Here is an 18,650-nt window from a genome sequence, read left to right as displayed (position 1 = left end):
GGATGGGGGAGCCTGGAGGGCTGCCATGTCTGTGGTTGCACAGAGTCGGACACGACTGAAGCAACGTAACAGCAGCAGCAGCATATATATATACACACACACACACACACAAAATGGAATATTATACATAAAAATAATGAAATAATGCCATTTGCAGCAACATAGATGGATCTAGAGATTATTTAAGCAAAGTAAGTTGGAAAAAGAAAGAGAAATACCGTATGATATCACACATATGCTGAATATAAAATATATTAAATAAAATATATTTAAATAAAATAAAATATGACACATTAACTATAAAATGGGGATATTAACAAAAGAATGATGGTTTTTAACTGTGGTGCTGGAGAAGACTCTTTAGAGTCCCTTCGACTGCAAGGAGATCAAACCACTCAATCCTAAAGGAAATCAACCTGGAATAGTCATTGGAAACACTGATGCTGAAACTGAAGCACCAATACTTTGGCCACGTGGTGCAAAGAGCTGACTCATTAGAAAAGACCCTGATGCTGGGGAAGATTAAAGGCAAGAGGAGAAGGGGACGACAGACAGAGAATGAGATGGTTGGATGGCATCACCAACTCAATAGACATGAGTTTGAGCAAGCTCTGGGAGTTGGTGACGGACAGAGAAGGAAACCTGGCGTGCTGCAGTCTCTGGGGTCACAAAGAGTGGGACACGAATGAGGGACTGAACAACAACAAATTACCAAACTTAAAGGCATCTAAAACTTGAAACATCCAACGTTGCTTAGAACATTCAGTTTCTGCTCCCCGCTCTTTCCTCTCCTGCTGACCTCCTTCTCCTTCCCACTCTCTTTCCCTTTCTCTTTATCTTCTAATACAGAACAGAAACTCAATGAAAGCAACTTTTTTTATCTAATAAAAGACAGACAAAAGATGTACAGAGATAGTTTACTAAGAAGTATATATTTGTACTTTAGCATAAGAAAACAAAGTTTAACCTTCTGCAGAAAAAAATAAATTCAAATTATATTACATTGATATACCATTTGTCCAATAACAGATTTACAAATGAAAAGCTTGACACATATCCTGTCAGACAAGTTGAGGGGAAATAGCTACTTTCCATACATCACTGAAGGGAAAATAAAATTTTTCAAAAGGAATTTGACACTATCTATCAAAAGTACATATGCATTTATCTTTTGATCTAGCCAATCCCACTTCCGAGAATCTACCATGAAGATTCATCACTGTAAATATGAAACAGCACATGCCCATGATTGTACATTACAACATGTGCGTGTGTGCATGCTTGCTCAGTTGCTCAGTTGTGTCTGACTCTTTGTTTCCAGTCCCACAAAGTGCAGCCCACCAGGCTCCTCTGTCAGTGGGATTTTCCAGGCAAGAATACTGGAGTGGGTTGCCATTTCCTCTTCCAGGGAATCTTTCCGACCCAGGGATAGATCCCATGTTTCCTGCACTGACAGGCAGATTCTTTATCACTGAGCCACCTGGGAAGTCCTATATATTACAATCTACTTTATAATAATAAAAGACTGGAAACAACCGAAATATCCATGGAAAGGGGGAGTGGCTGAGTCAACTGTGATACATTCTGTGGTAAAGTGTTAGTCAAGCCCTTTTCCCTTCTGCATGAGTGTTTTAGTTTCCTAACTATTGAACACTGTGCTCCTGGCAACTTGGTAAAAGTAGAATATCAGCTATATCCCAGCATTATCACCTCTGATGAAAATAACCTCTGACTGGTACATTGCATCTGGATTGAGAGGAATTGTAAATAAATTATAAATATTTCTCAAAAAATAACTTTTTTCACACTACAATTAAATTACACTAATGGCCCAATGGAAATCGGGTATACTTATTTACGTATATAATGAATACTCTGCTGAGATACAAGTATAAAGACTAATGTCTACTTCTGCATAATAGCTACTATCATAGTTTTACTAGAACAATAGTGTGTAATTCTATCCACAAAGATGTTTATTAAAGTGAGCTCTTATCCTTTTTATCTCGAAAAACATTGATGCAGCATGACCTTCTATGAGAAACACTGATAAACATCTTATACAACAACAAAAGAATAAACAACCCAATCAAAAAATGGGCAGAGGACCCTCAGTAGACAATTCTCCAAAGGATACATACAGATGGCCAACAGATACAGGAAAAGATGCTCACCATCTTAAATTATTAGAGAATTCAAGTCAAAACTATAGTGAGATATCACCTCACATTGGTCAGAATGGTCACCATAAAAAGTTTACAGGTAGCAAATACTGGAGAGAGTGTAGAGAAAAGTGAACCCTCCTGCACTGTTGGTGGGAACATAGTTGGTGCAGCAATTATGGAAAGCTGTATGGAGGTTCCTCAGAAAATTGAAAATAGTTGCCATATGATCCAGCAATCCAACTCCTGGGTATATACCCGGATAAAGCCATAATTCATAAAGATGCATGCACCCCTATGTCCACAGCAGTGCTATTCACAACAGCCAAGACATGGAAACAACCTGTCAGTCAACAGATGAATGCTTTAAGAAGATGTGGTGTATATACACATACACACACATATACACAATGGAGTATTTCCCGCACGTAAAAAAGAATGTGATGATGCCATCGGCAGCAACACAGATGAAGCTAGAGATTATCACACTGAATGAGGTTAGGTAGAAAAAGGAAGACAAACACCATATGATATCGCATATATGTTGGATCAAAAATATGACACCAATAAACCCAACTGTGAAACAGACTCACAGACACAGAGAACCGATACCTGATTACCAAGAGGCAGGAGAAGAGCGGAAGGAAGGAAATGGAAGCCCACTCCAGCACTCTTGCTTGGAAAATCCCATGGAGGGAGGAGCCTGATAGGCTACAGTCCATGGGGTCGCAAAGAGTCGGACACGACTGAGCAACTTCACTCACTCACTCACTCACTCACTGGGATTAGCAGATGCAAACTAGTACACAGAGGATGAATAAATGACTGTATTCAAATCCTGAGATAAACCAAAGTGGGAAAAAATATAGGGAAAGTATATATATATAACTGAATAATTTTGCTGTACAGCAGAAATTAACACAACATTGTAAATCAACTATACTTCAATTAAAAAAAAAAAAAAGCTAAAAGCAGTAGCCTGAAATCAATAACCTCTGGGGGAAGAAAACACTGGTAATAATTCCAATGAGTCTTGAAATTTAAGTACATTTCCTCTTGTGTCCTGGTAACAATCAAATTCTTAATTCAATTAGCTAAATAGTTTTAATCATAGACAAGGTTAAACAATCTTTAAACTATTAATTTGTTGAAAATTGGTCCTTGTTTCCAAGTTAACATTTAGGTTTTACAAGTTGAAAATAATATATCTCAATATTTTCCCAAGTCAAGCTCTAAACCACTGTATCCATTCTAGAAAAATAAGCCCCTTTGTTCAGATTACTGATCTCATCCTGCTGTCAAGGCTAAGGTGTTTAGCAAGACTATTTCCGGGACCCAGACAGGACATTTTTCTTGGCAATGAGACAATAGATTGCCCAGAGCTCAAATGAGAAGACCCAGTGGCCAGGTCCATATCACTCTAACGTTCTACAGATGAGCAGCACAGATGGTGAGATATATTGATTGATGAGGTTGTCTTCAAGGCAGCATTATCTTAGACCTGCCTAACATTTTAGTTGAATGACCTATTAAACATGCCTGTCCCAAGGCAGCTGGATAGATTTTTAAGTAACTATAGTGGTTAAATGTGGAGTCCTGTAGGAAGCTCTGAATATAGTCTTTTCTCTTAATTTTGATTTCTTGTATCTAAGATCCATTTAAGTTTGCTCTGGGGGTAAGGGAAGGAAGGAGCATACAGAGAGATCAGGGAAATATATGCAAACAAAATTGCCTTAAAATACTAGGAGTTACAGGGTTAGCTGAATGGGAGTTTTTAGGAGGGAGCATTAATATAAAAATGCTAACTTCAACTGGAATCATCTAGGGTCTTTTCTTTTTTTTCTACACCAAGGCTCTATGAAGAACCAGGAATCTGCTATCAATTTTTAACTTTCCCCCTTTTCTATTCTATAGGTGACAGTAGAAACCAGTACAAGACTTTGAGTCAAGGTAATTGGGTTCCTGTGGGACTTCCTGACCATGTCATTCAAACACTTGGGTTATCCGTTTCCTCATTTATAAAATGAGAGTGAATAGATGATCTAAATTCTCTTTGCTGTTTGTTGTTGGAAGTAGTAGGACACAGTGCTAACTGCTCAGACTCTAGAGTTACACAGGCATTTGGGATTCTGCCTTCAAGGCATACGTCTATATAATAAATTATTATTACTGTAACTCAGTATTTACTGAGTCTTAAAAGTCCTTGACTATAGAATGGAGATGATAATGCAAGTCATCATGCAAGTCGTTCTTAGATTTTTTTTCACAGCACTTATTAACTTTTATCTAACTCATCATCTTCAAGGTCCACAAGGGTAGTGATTATTGTCTATTTTGTTCACTAATACAGCCCAAACATTTTTAGAGATACTATGTCTTAGTGGCTTCAACATGTCCAACTCCTTGCAACACCGTGGACTGTAGCCCTCCAGGCTCCTCTGTCCAAGGGATTCTCCAGGCAAGAATAGGGGAATAGGTTGCCATTTTCTTCTCCAGGGGATCTTCCAGACCCAGAGATCAAACCCGGGTCTTCTGTAATGCAGGCAGATTCTTTACCATCTGAACTATAGGGAAGTCTCTAGCAACTTAATATTTGTCAAATTAATAATTAAATGAAACAATGCATTTAAATGGTTACTGAAGAAACTGGCACACAGCAGTTGATAAATGATCCTACAAATAGTCCTGATAAATGGTCCAGACCCAAAGTGCCTTTTCACTATGAAGAAATAGGAATAAAAAAATTAGGGGTTTCCAAGGGAAGATGAAGGGGCCTAAGGACCGGACTGTGGTTTCCAGATATTTGAAAGAGAATAGCATATTACTTTCAAAAAGAAAAATATGATCCAAGATGTAGAAACTACAGAGAGATACTTTTAAAATTCAGAGAAAGGAAGATTTTTCTAATAGAATCGCTCAAAGATGAACTGGTGCTCAAGTAAATGTTGTATTATTATTAGCTAATCAATGAGAGAACTAAGAAATCTAGTTAAGGCTATGAATTTATTATTTCATGAATGAAACGATTTGAAAAGAACTTATCAACAGCACATACAGAATAAATTTTAAAATATACAAAATATTGAATTTTGGCCTTGTGATACTATTGGCAAAAAAGTGTAGATGGAAAATGGCAAATATAGTACTTACCAACCTATTTTCTTGGGTACATGTGATCAAAATACATTTGTTTGTTGATATAACATATGGCTGATAAGCAAGTGCTTTGGATTTGTCTTATGTATGCTGGCAAAGCAGCAGACAGGAGCTGCAGAATCCATTGTCTATCTCACTCCCCATAAAGAAAAACAGGACTGTTTAAAGCCAGCTTCTTTCTTGTTCTTTGCATCCCACTGGTAACACTATACTTTGGAACATCAGAATATTGGCAGTGAGGAGGTTCCTGGATTGTGTGAAACTAGCTGATGCATCACTCTTTCCAACAAGGGATGATTTTAAACAAAACGTATGACACCGATGAGAATGGAATCTCACTCATATCATTTTTATGAAGGATGGTTGGCCTCATATAAAACAGTCCCATCAATCTACTGCCATCAGCTCAGACAGGAGAGAATTAGGTACATAAACTGGCTGTCATAAAATGTAGCCAAGCAGGAGCTAAGTCTCATCACAGAAGGTCAGTCAAGCATTCGGAAAATAAAGGAAGCATGTTTTCTTTAATGAGCCATCCAAAGCTAATAACAAGTTAGCTGGCTTTTAATTTGGACAGTGACACTAAGAAAGATGGAGTGGTTCTGAAGGTTGTCTCTCTTCTTTAAATCGGCTACCTATCGAGAAAAGATGTGATAACATCATGACTTTTTAAAGGCATGAGACGGTGAACCATGTTCACCTTTTCAAACTATGGTGTTGACTTGGATCGTGATGGCTAACTTTATGTGACATCTTGATTGGGCCATAGGGTGCTGAAACATTTGGCCAAACATTATTCTGTCTACAAGGATATTTCTGGATGAGATGAACACTTGTATGGGTAGACTGAGTAATGAAGCTTCTTCTCTAAGGTGGGTGGGCCTCATCCAATCAATGGAAAACCTGAAAAAGGTTGAGTCAGAGGGAACTCCTCCTTCAAGACTGCTTGAGTTGGGATATTAGTCTTTTCTGGACTTCAGACTGAAACTGAAGCATTGGATTTTCCTGAGTATCACACCTGCCAGTTTTTGGACCAGAGCAGTGACTTTGATTCTCCTGGGTATCTCTTTTCATAGATAAACACTGCCGTTGCTGCTTCTTTGCAGAACACTAACTAATATACTGACTCAACAAGATCAGGAGGAAATGAGATGAGTTGTGCCAATCAAGTATATCAGCCAGATAATTAAAGTCAAATTAATCTTTTAGAAACTCATCTGGTAACAATGTGAGTGATCAGGCAATGTGATAACACTTTTGAAATAAAATAATGAGCCAAATTACCAATGCCTTAAAATTAGTACTAAAAGCAATTCCCTCCGTTCTAGCCCCAAGTTCTAAAATGCTACGTTTTAAAAGAAGCTTACACAGCCATTCTTAGAATCAATTTCAGAAGAGACTGCATAAAGGTTGACATGTGTTTACTTATCAAGGGGGATTATGTAAGTTATTTTAAAAGCCTTCTCATTTCCTACAATTCTTTTCTGAGGACTTAAGGATTCCTCATTTTCATGTTGATTTCTGCTGTCATCAGTCATCAGCCCATGGCCTATCTACTTATTTTCTGTGATTATTTCCAGGCTCTGGTGTTTATGATTTTTAAGCTCTACTTGCACTACAACAGATTAAGCTTCCAAAGCAAAAGAGATACCCTTAGAAGCTGCCAAATCCCTGACATTATTACCTGCAAGTAAACTGTCTCCTTGGCACTTACCTGCCCAGAAGCAGGAACTCTCCGGCCAGCCCCAGGCGCCGCATAGCCATCAGCAGCCCTCTCACCGTCATGCCCTCGCAGAAGCAGGCTACCACCCGCGCCTTGGGCAAGTGACTCGTGAGCTTCTTGAGCAGTTTATCGAAGCTCTGCTCCCCCGCATTGCTATAGATTTTGTAAGAATGAGCGATGCAGATCCCTTCCTTGGCTGACATATCTTTGAAAGCTTCCATCCCACTTTCTCCATAGTTGCCTGTAGGGAAACAGAGAAGGAGAAGGGAGAGTGTTGGAGTCACCGGGTAGCGCTGGAATGCGGTGGGGCCGGGAGTGTGCAGGTCCCCTGGGAGTGCTGGATTTGGCACTTGAAGAGAAGAAGGAGATTTTGCTCTTTCACTGATCTGCTTATTTGGACAATATACAATCAAACTACAGTAGGCATATACACATTGATCTGTTAAAACTTTTCCACCGAGAGAATATCACAAACAGTACTAGCAATCTGGCTCCTCCTTTGATTCCAAAAAGCTTATACTCTAGTGTGAGATGATAGAAAATATTTACCTGCTGTTTTTTCATTCTGTCTCAACTTTCGCACCTCTGTTTCTCATTAGAGGATCCTCTCACCCCACTGATGCAGATTTTTGTGTTTAAAGCCATAATATACAGATGCGAAACATATTCTTTATGTAGAATAGATGTACAACTATCTTACTATTATATTTTACAGACTATTATCCATATATTTTATTCCTAATCATGATGGTTTGTGGTTTTATTGCAAGTGAAAATTCCAGATCCTTGATTGAGATTTTAGCCTTATCACAGATAAAAGTATAAGCACATTTAAAATATTTGAAGTTTTGTATACCATTGGAAAGTTACTGATTTGGGGGGAATAATTCCAAAGTATTTAGCAAAGTTCTGGGGTTAAGGACTGATGGCGATCTTTTAAAATTATGGAACATGGGGATCAAGATTGATGACCACTTATCAGCCAGGAGGTGTATGAAGATATATGTGACCTCATTTAACTTTCAGAATAATATATTTAGACATATATTATGACCTCCTTCCACAGATAAGAAAACAGATGAGGCTGTTAGGTTTACAGTTGCCCGGAGTTACTATCCCCAGGGGGTGGAAAGCTGCATTCTATTCATGGATCTGTCTAAGACTGAAGATTCTACCCCCTCCACTCTTCCACCACTGACTTTTAGGAGACTCAGAAGTCCAATTATATCTGCATTTCTCTTTCCAATTTAAAGGTCATGATGCTTCAATTTTAGATATTTTTGGAGCCTTTTGAGGCCCTCTAAATCATGACAGGTTCATTTTTTGAGCTTTCAAAAGATAAGGTGGGGAAGGGCGATTAATTTGAAAAATACAGGAGACAATTACAAGACAACTGAGTTGTGGGACCAAGCTGTGGGATGGAAATAGCCTATCAGTCAGGAGATGTAATTTCACCAGGAGGGGTTGATCTCAAAGGAATAAATGAGTATGAGGCATTCAACTGCACATATTTCACGATAAGATGATAAAAGAGATAATAACTGTGCCCTGTAACATTTTGATGTATGGAAAGTTGGTTCATACATTTCAGCTCAATGCTCCTTACATCAACTCTGTGATAAAGATACAATTGTCTTCCTTTTGCAGCTGATGCAACTGGAGCTTGCAATTAGCAGGTAGATGGCAGAGTCTGGGTTTGAACATCTGTCTTCTCCCTCCTAGCCCTATGTGTGCTCCATCATAGCATGTAAGCACACAGCAAATAAGAGCCTCAGATGTTGAGGGTGGGTTTTTGTGAAGTTTCATCCTTGTGAACAAACTGTAAAGGGCAAAGCAGAACTAGACCCCTGATAGCAGCTTGATCCCCAGCCAACAAACATCTGCATGTCTCCTTCTTCAGAATTAAAGCAAGAAGCCTCTATTATGATGGCAGGTAGGCAATTTAGTTATTTTTCAATTAACAAAGTTTAAAGGGCTCTTCCTGAAATATGTGCCAAGGGAGCTACATTATTAGTCTTACACTAACCTGAGTAATCTATTTTTCTCTGATCATTTTTAGCCAACTCTACTTTTCAATTGACTGTCTTGCACTTGACGGTTATATTAATGCTGGGACATTTGCAAAAAATAATTTGATGTTAGTGCATAATGATTGTGATGGCAATAATGAAAATTCTCAATATATTCATAGTTAAAAAGAAAAAATACCTTTACAAAGTAATAATCTTTAGCACGCCTTCTAACAGCCTTGTTTAAACATTGTGTGTTTATACAGTAAGTTATATAGAAACAGCTTGTAATAGAGAACTTTGTGATTAGGTCTGGGTTCTAATTTAGCTTTTATCATCTCTAAGTCTCAGTTTTATCGCCTGAAAATCACAGATAACACAGCCTAATATATGGGTTTTTGTACATCATAATTTATGAATGTTAAATATATATGGGCTGCTTTGGTGGCTCAGTGGTAAAGAACCTGCCTGCCACACAAGAGATGCTGGTTCTACCCCTGGGTTGGAAACATCCCCTTGGGAAGGAATGGCAACCCACTCTAGCATTCTTTCCTGGGAAATCCCATGGACAGAGGAGACTGGCAGGCCACAGTCCAGAGGGTTGCAAAAGAGCAGGACATGACTTAAAGACTAAAAAACAACAAAATATCTTATAGGCAGCCTGGACCTAATAACACTTCATGTGTGCTGAGTCGCTTCAGTCCTGTCTGACTCTTTCAGACCCTATGCACTGTATCCTGCCGGGCTCCTCTGTCCATGGGGAATCTCCAGGCAAGGATACCAGCGTGGGTTCCCATTTCCTCCTCCAGGGGACCTTCCCGACTCAAGGATCAAACCCTTGTCTCTTGCGGCTCCTACACTGCAGGCAAATTCTTTACCCTGAACCACCAGGGAAGCCCCAATAATTGCATACATTGAGGTTATAAAGAATACTCTAGTTTAGTTAATATGCTCTCTCTTGGAGCAGCTAAAATAAGCCATGGAGCAAATGGCATTAATCCTGAATATTAGACTAAAAAATAAGCTTCAACTAGTGAGGGAAATATGATTTTCTCAGAGCAAAGTCCAAGCAATATTCTTTAAAATTAAAATAGAAAAGAGTTGTAATGTATGTTTAACATAAAAATTCTGCAGAATACTAATTTCAAGTTCATAAAAGAAACCTACTGTAAGCTGGGAATTAAAAAAATGGGAGTATGTGCTCCAATAAAATTGGAAAGCTTTAAGTGTTTAGATTTTTCACCAGTTAATATAATGTCTATATTTTACAACTGTATATTTAAAAATAAAGGAAAAACTAAAAACTTTCATAGGCTTCTTGAAGAAAATGAAATTGATTCCAAGCAGGGTACAGAATGAGAAAAAAGGTGAGGAAGCAGAGATTTATTTTTCCAAAAAGGAAACAAAGGTGATGGAGAAAGGAAGATGTGGTGTAAAATAAGAAACTAGTCTGTGGCTTTATTTCAAGCCACTGGTTAAAGGAAGAAAGAATCCATTTGACATTCTTCTTCAAGTAGCAGACGCCCTGTGGCTGGGAATCATGAGAAGAAGATGTAATCGTAGTCCAGTTTACTTTCAGTCCACATTAGTTATAGTTGTGATGATGCAAATATCAGTTATTGATTTTTCAACTGTATAAATCCACACATACACCAAGTTCAGTTCAGTTCAGTTGCTCAGTCATGTCCAACTCTTTGTGACCCCATGAACTGCAGCACGCCAGGCCTCCATGTCCATCACCACTGCCTGAGTTCACTCAAACTCATGTCCATCGAGTCAGTGATGCCATCCAACCATCTCATCCTCTGTCGTACCCTTCTCTTCCCACCCTCAATCTTTGCCAGCATCAGGGTCTTTTCAAATGAGTCAGTTCTTCACATCAGGTGGCCAAAGTATTGGAGTTTCAGCTTCAACACTACACAAGGTAGAAAACTTATTATGTAATAGAAAATATTATATAAGCAATCTTTCCATTGAAAATTAAGGAGAAAGACTATAGGTTGAGCTGTGGACGTAGGGAGAACTGACCAATAAAGGGAAGGGTATTAAAATACTCCACTCACTATTTGGAAGTCAAGATACACAGAAAACACAAGAGAGATGATTAACAGAATTACCTGAATCTTAATAAATGAGACTAATAATACAATTATACTAAGATGGAATAATATAATGTGAATTAAGAGATGTCTTACGCTGAAGCTCCAATACTTTGGCCACCTGATGCAAAGAATGGATTCATTGGAAAATACCTTGATGCTAGGAAAGACTGAGGGCAAGAGGAGAAGCGGGTGTCAGAGGATGAGATGGTTGGATAGCATCACCGATGCAATGGACATGACTCTGAGCAATTTCCAGGAGACAGTGAAGGACAGGGAAGCCTGGCGTGCTCCCTTTCATGGGGGCGCAAAGAGTCAGACATGACTTAGTGACTGAACAACAGCAACAAGAGATGTGTATTTTCCATAAACTGAAAAGTAGGCTTTAGAAAAGCAAGCATATATTCATACTGCTTAGAAATATGAGGGTGAAAAAACAGAAAAAAAAACCCTAAAATTTTCTTTCTTACTTTAAGCCATTCTGTACAATATGATTTTGAAAAATACAAAGTACCAGTTTGATGAAAATATTTAAATAACATACTTAAAAGTTACTGAAATTGGAGAGTAGATATGGATAAATGGAATGCCAAGTGAATATTACTGAATAAAAAAATTCAGCCTGCTGATAGGATAAACTTTTCCTATAATTTCCTTGAATCAAACATAAAATAGTAAAGATTAATTATAACTTTTAGATATCCTGGCTTATTTCTGATATGAGAAACTAATATGAAATTATTACAAAACAATCTCAGTAATAAAAATAACTTGAGAATTTGGGGGAAGCTAATTTTGTAAACAGTATTATTACAGAGCAAAACTGATCCGAATAAAACATTATACCAAACAACTGCTTAGATATCATTTTGTTTTGGTTCAATGTTTCTATCTCATCAGTTAGATTTTGCTACATTGTTTTTTTTTTTTTTTGTTTTGTTTTTTACTTTATTTTACTTTACAATACTGTATTGGTTTTGCCATACATTGACATGAATCCACCACGGGTGTACATGCGATCCCAAACATTTAAAACTTTAATTCGTATGCATTTTTTTCTATTTCAACCACAGAATGAGAACCTAATGAATGAAAATGTAAAATAGGATCAAGGTTATTCTTTTTCTTATATCAAGAAAGATACCAATCCTGAAGCCACAGCAGAATGCTTAATTCACATTTATTCTAAGAGCAGATGCTCTACTTAAAATCAAATGAGTCACTTCATTTCTAGTATGCCAGAAAAACTTTACAATTGAGATGGTTTCCACAAGATGTTATACATCTAAATTAAAATAGAAAGTCCAGTTAATTTGTCTCCCTCCTGTCAAACGACCTCTACTTACTGTTGATATCTGCTTACTTTAATATTAAGCTCAAGGAATTTTTCTGCAAATTCTTCCCAACCTATGTATCCCTGCATACATTTGTCACTCAGTCTTCCAATAGAGAATTGGTTTTACTTGTCTTTGCTCCAATAAGACTATATACCTTCAGGAGATATATATTATTCTCTTTTGTATTCTTAAGTCCTTAAAGGGGCCTGGAAGATAGCTTGTACAAGCAGAATTAAAAAAAAAAAAAAAGTGAATGAATGAGCAAGTACAAAGTTATCAACATTAAGAGGAAATCTGCCAGATGAAAATATTTGTACAATTAATTATCCTTCCTGAAATCAGAATTGCAACAGTTGTGTCTAGAATGTATCACATTATTGAATGATAATATATTATTCCACTAAAAACCTGGAATGTGAAGTCAAGTGGGCCTTAGAGAGCATCACTACGAACAAAAGTAGTGGAGGTGATGGAATTCCAGTTGAGCTATTTCAAATCCTGAAAGATGATGGTGTGAAAGTGCTGCACTCAATATGCCAGCAAATTTGGAAAACTCAGCAGTGGCCACAGGACTGGAAAAGGGAAGTTTTCATTCCAATCCCAAACAAAGGCAATGCCAAAGAATGCTCAAACTACCGCACAATTGCACTCATCTCACACGCTAGTAAAGTAATGCTTAAAATTCTTCAAGCCAGGCTTCAGCAATACGTGAACCGTGAACTTCCAGATGTTCAAGCTGGTTTTAGAAAAGGCAGAAGAACCAGAGATCAAATTGCCAACATCCGCTGGATCATGGAAAAACCAAGAGAGTTCCAGAAAAACATCTATTTCTGCTTTATTGACTATGCCAAAGCCTTTGACTGTGTGGATCACAGTAAACTGTGGAAAACTTTGAAAGAGATGCGAATACCAGACCACCTGACCTGCCTCTTGAGAAATCTGTATGCAGGTCAGGAAGCAATAGTTAGAACTGGACATGGAACAACAGACTGGTTCCAAATAGGAAAAGGAGTACGTCAAGGCTGCATATTGTCACCCTGCTTATTTAACTTATATGCAGAGTACATCATGAGAAATGCTGGGCTGGAAGAAGCACAGGCTGGAATCAAGATTGCTGGGAGAAATATCAAAACCTCAGATATGCAGATGACACCACCCTTATGGCAGAAGTGAAGAGGAACTAAAAAGCCTCTTGATGAAAGTGAAAGAGGGGAGAGAAAAAGTTGGCTTAAAGCTCAACATTATGAAAACTAAGATCATGGCATCTGGTCCCATCACTTCATGGGAAATAGATGGGGAAACAGTGGAAACAGTGTCAGACTTTATTTTGGGGGGGGGGGGCTCCAAAATCACTGCAGATGGTGATTGCAGCCATGAAATTAAAAGACACTCCTTGGGAGGAAAGTTATGACCAACCTAGATAGCACATTCAAAATCAGAGACATTACTTTGCCAACAAAGGTCCGTCTAGTCAAGGCTATGGTTTTCCCTGTGGTCATGTATGGATGTGAGAGTTGGACTGTGAAGAAGGCTGAGCGCTGAAGAATTGGTGCTTTTGAACTGTGGTGTTGGAGAAGACTCTTGAGAGTCCCTTGGACTGCAAGGACATGCAACCAGTCCATTCTGAAGGAGATCAGCCCTGAGATTTCTTTGGAAGGAATGATGCTAAAGCTGAAACTCCAGTAATTTGGCCACCTCATATGAAGAGTTGACTCATTGAAAAAACTCTGATGCTGGAAAGGATTGGGGGCAGGAGGAGAAGGGGACGACAGAGGATGAGATGGCTGGATGGCATCACTGACTTGATGGACGTGAGTCTGAGTGAACTCCGGGAATTGGTGATGGACAGGGAGGCCTGGTGTGCTGCGATTCATGGGGTCACAAAGAGTCGGACACGACTGAGCGACCGAACTGAAGTGAAAAACCTGAAGGACACAACTGTACCACAGTCAAAACATCTAGATTATTTCCCAATGGCCTGGATATTCAGATAATAAGAGATTCTAATGTTTCACACTTGAATGTCATTTAAAGCTAGGTGCTTTCACTAGCACTGTTTGACCTGTACTCTTTCAGGTAGGACCTGGAAGCATTTGCCTCCATTTGTATAAAGTACACAATGAAAACAAGACTTGCTAAAGAATGACTTTAAATCTTTCTTTTAACCTAAGAGAGATTATTTATTTTAAAGTTGTGTTTAAAAGCATAGGCATGGAACAATCCTTTAGTATGCAATGCACAACCACAGATAACTACTATTTCAGGAGGCGCCAATTCACTATCAGTAAAGACTGTGCTACTGTGGCTCAAACATACTTCCTGATAGATAATAAAGTATGGTGACATTGATAAGCTATATCTGGTAAATGAGTTTTTTTTCTGGCAAAATGTCCATTGGAGGTATAATTCAAATCATAAATCTATGTGTATTAGAGAAACTGATCATAAAAATAAAAGTTAAACTAATAGAATCATACTAAAGAGCCACAAATAGTTTTCTCTGACAGTTGTTTCCTTTTTTCCATTGTACTTTTACTTCTTCCACCATAATCAGACCTTCATTATTACTTGGTAGCATAACCTGTTATCATCTCCTATCTTTCATTTTGGGGATCTTACTTCTTATTATGTTCCTTTTCATGGAACATATCCCACAACTTCCCACTTATTTAGTTTTATTCATGATGCTCTTTCTACTTGGAATATCTGTTTCCCACTTCTCTATGTTGAAATCTTACCATTTGTCTACATTGAATGCTTTCTGTTTCAACTCAACTGCCCAGGGAGTTACTTAAGATGTCGATCATATCTCCCTAGTGCCATCCAGCAAAGGCTTGTGGGACAAAACTGACCTGTTCCATCATGCTTTCCAAGGAACTCCCTAGAGGGATAGTATAACCTAGATATTCATTTGACAAATATTAGTTAATTAATTACATACAGGTATAATGCTAGGCACATGGTAGACTCTAGATATTAAAGCATTGGAGCCTATTGCTCCATTTTATAACACTGAAGTGCACAATTTTTGCTATTTGTAATTGCTAGAAAAGTTTATATTTCCTTCACTTTTTTCAGTTGGGGGGTGACTGCACCATGCAGCATGTGGGATCTCACTTCCACACGGAGGACCTTAGTTTCCAACCAGGGATGAAATATATGCATGCCCCTTGTGTTAGAAGCACAGAGTCTAATCACTGGACTGCCAGGGAAGTCCTATTCAGGGATATTTTGAACAAAAAGATAAAATTTTGGAAGAGTAAATTTATTTGTTCAAATATAATCATCAAGTGGATGCTAAAAAAAAATGTAAAAACTGGACTTCCCTGGTGAGTCCAGTGGTTAAGAATCTGACTGCCAATGCAGGGGACATGGGTTCAATCCCTGGTCAGGAAAGATCCCACATATGCTGGAACGGCGAGGCTTAGGCACCACAGCTACTGACTCCTGCAAGCTCTGGAGTAACTAGTAACTCACTGTGACTAGAGAGTAACCTCTGCTCCCCGCAACTAGAAAAAGCCCTCGAAGACCCAGTGCCGCCAAAGACAAATAATTTTATTTCAAAACATGTAAATCTAGTCTTTCAGAAAGTATTCACTTTAGGAAATGTAATTCACTTAAAAAAAAATACTGAGCTTGGACTTCCACATCAAGAGGTTTCCCCCCCTCCTTTATTTGACCCAAATTATCTTTCTTTTTTCAAAAAGGAAATTAAGATTCTCAATATAAATAATAATTTATAAATACATTCCAAGTGGTTTTTACTCCTGATTTCCTGTTGCTATTATAAACAGTATATTTTGTTGGCAACTACTGGTGAAGGAAAACGCTGCCATTTTTCATGGGAGTTACTGCCTGGCACGATACCATCCCCCAAAATATGTGTGGGCAGGATTAACCAGTGAGTGCCTAATCACCACTTCCCGGCCGTTCACGGGGCCATAAGCATTCATCAAGCGATCTTAGACAAACTGCCCATATTGAGTGGGCTGTGTCTTGGTGAAGCTTGTGGTTAATTAAATAATCGGGAGCGATAAAAGCCAGAGAGATAAACACCTCTTCTCATTCCATCCCCATCTCTTTTTGAAGTTGTTCCCCTTTTCAGAAATGTGTGTCCTTCCCCATTACAGCCACATGCACAATGGGTAGAGCAATTCCAAACTCTCTACTGACTCATTGCTCTCTGTTTACTTCCCGGCACAAGACAATACAGTTCTTCAAGGCAGATGTTTCTCTCCTCCGAACAAAACAATGCAACACGTACTCTCATCCACAAATGGTCGCAAATGCCTTTGCCATGAAAATCTTTGCTAACAGATTTCCAAGTTTGGGCCACTTATTTCAAATCTTACCCTGGAGTCTGTCTATAACATGACCCACAGAGCAGATTATTCACTGTGAGGCAGGACATTATTGTATTTCATCCAAGATGTTTTATTATTAGAAATACTAGAAGGATTTCATTCTGCAAACTCACTGGAGACGTTATACCAGGCAGGGAGTATATAAGCAACATTTGAGCAATAATCCAATAGATCATTCAGAAAAATAAAGCTAGTATAGCATAACAGTAATTTGGATTTTGAAATACACACAGAAATAGTAATTATGAAATCCTAACCAGGGATATTAGAATTTGTCAGAAAAGTATGTGCCAAGTGCGTTGCTGAGTGGTATAACGTGTTGCTGAACTTTTTGTTGTTGTTGTTGTTGGCTGCCAGGCATGGTGCTAGAAAATGAAATTTGATCTTCAGAACAAAGGTACAAGTTGACCATACAAATCCATTTTCATGACAGATGTCATGAAATCAAATAAATGAAATAAAAATATATGGGAGTTGGCTTGTGTAAAAATCACACAAGTCAATTATAGCCAGTGTGAGTGCCATCTTTGGTTCTGTAATGTGGGTTGCTGGGGGTTGGAATAAAAGATTATGATAACTAGCCCTTCCAGTAACTCTTCATACAACTGGGTTGAACTGAGATAGCCAAAACTGAAAGAGAATCAAAGTTAGAAAAAGGACCAAGTTTTAGAATTTATTTTAAATTTCTGCCAAGTAGAAATGCCAAATTGGAAATTGAATGACATTCTGGCTCAGAAAAGAGCAGTTAAAATTGGAAGTATTTGAGACCATCGGAATATGGACAGCGACAGTAATAGATGAGCGTGTAGGATGCAAAAGGAAAAGAGAGCTGCTTACACCCTAAAGAATTCCAATATTTATGCATTAACTGAAAAGACAAAGCTATCAAGGACAACGGAGAAGAAACCAAGAGAATGTATGGCTATGGGAATGAAGATAACGGCGTGTTTTACTTTCTTCTGGACATTACCAGTGTGACTACTAAAATGAGATGCATAGTGGAAAAAATCCACTGATTTTGGCAACAGTCAAAGCCATTAAGGAGTGGACTGTGAGTAAATGGGAGTCAGAGAGTGAAGACAATATATTTATACAACTTTTTTGAGAGATGCTTGGTGATGGACAGGGAGGCCTGGCGCGCTGCAATTTATGGGGTCGCAAAGAGTTGGACACGACTGAGCAACTGAACTGAACTGGCAGTGAATAAGAGCTAAGCAGTATGATGATAATAGGAAGAGAATGTGGAAGCCCAAGGAGGGATTTTATTTCTAGATATGGGTACCTTGTGTGTGTGTGCTAGGTTGTTCAGTCATGCCCGACTCTTTGCAGCTCCATGGACTGCAGACTACCAGGCTTCTCTGCCCATGGAATTTTCCAGGCAAGGATACTGGAGTGGGTTGCCATTTCCTACTCCAGGGGATCTTCCTGACCTAGGGATCAAACCCACGTCTCCTGTATCTCTTGCCTTGGCAGGCTGATTCTTTACTACTAGCGTTAGCTGGGAAGCCCACAGGGTACCTTAGGGAAAGTTATTAGACCAGAACGTGGGGCAAAGTAAGCACTCACAGTACCTGACAGTTTTAATCATCATTATCAACAACATTTACCTAGATCCTGTGGAATTAGCTGGTAAAAGGTTAATAGTATGTACCAAATACTGCACTAATCACTCCAAATTAAACTAGTAATAATAACTCTTACTTCTATTATTTAAACCAACCAATCCTATGAGGTAGCTATTATTTCCCACATTTATATTACAGAATGTTTATGAGGAAATAATTTGCCAAATAATTGATA

At 38.4% G+C, this 18,650-nt stretch overlaps 1 protein-coding gene across 1 annotated transcript in view; it reads right to left on the bottom strand.

Moving 5' to 3' along the window:
- GRM5 (glutamate metabotropic receptor 5) overlaps positions 1 to 18,650 on the bottom strand; it is a 616,792-nt gene that overhangs the window by 377,089 nt on the left and 221,053 nt on the right. The window contains exon 2 of the mRNA XM_052662217.1: positions 7,033 to 7,282. Coding sequence (XP_052518177.1) covers positions 7,033 to 7,282 — 250 coding nt within the window. The remainder of the gene's footprint in view (positions 1 to 7,032; positions 7,283 to 18,650) is intronic.

This window comes from Budorcas taxicolor, chromosome 25 (genome assembly GCF_023091745.1).
Source record: "Budorcas taxicolor isolate Tak-1 chromosome 25, Takin1.1, whole genome shotgun sequence".
Lineage (NCBI taxonomy): Eukaryota > Metazoa > Chordata > Mammalia > Artiodactyla > Bovidae > Budorcas > Budorcas taxicolor.
The sequence above is the reverse complement of the archived record's forward strand: the minus strand, read 5'-3'. Positions and strand labels throughout refer to the sequence as shown.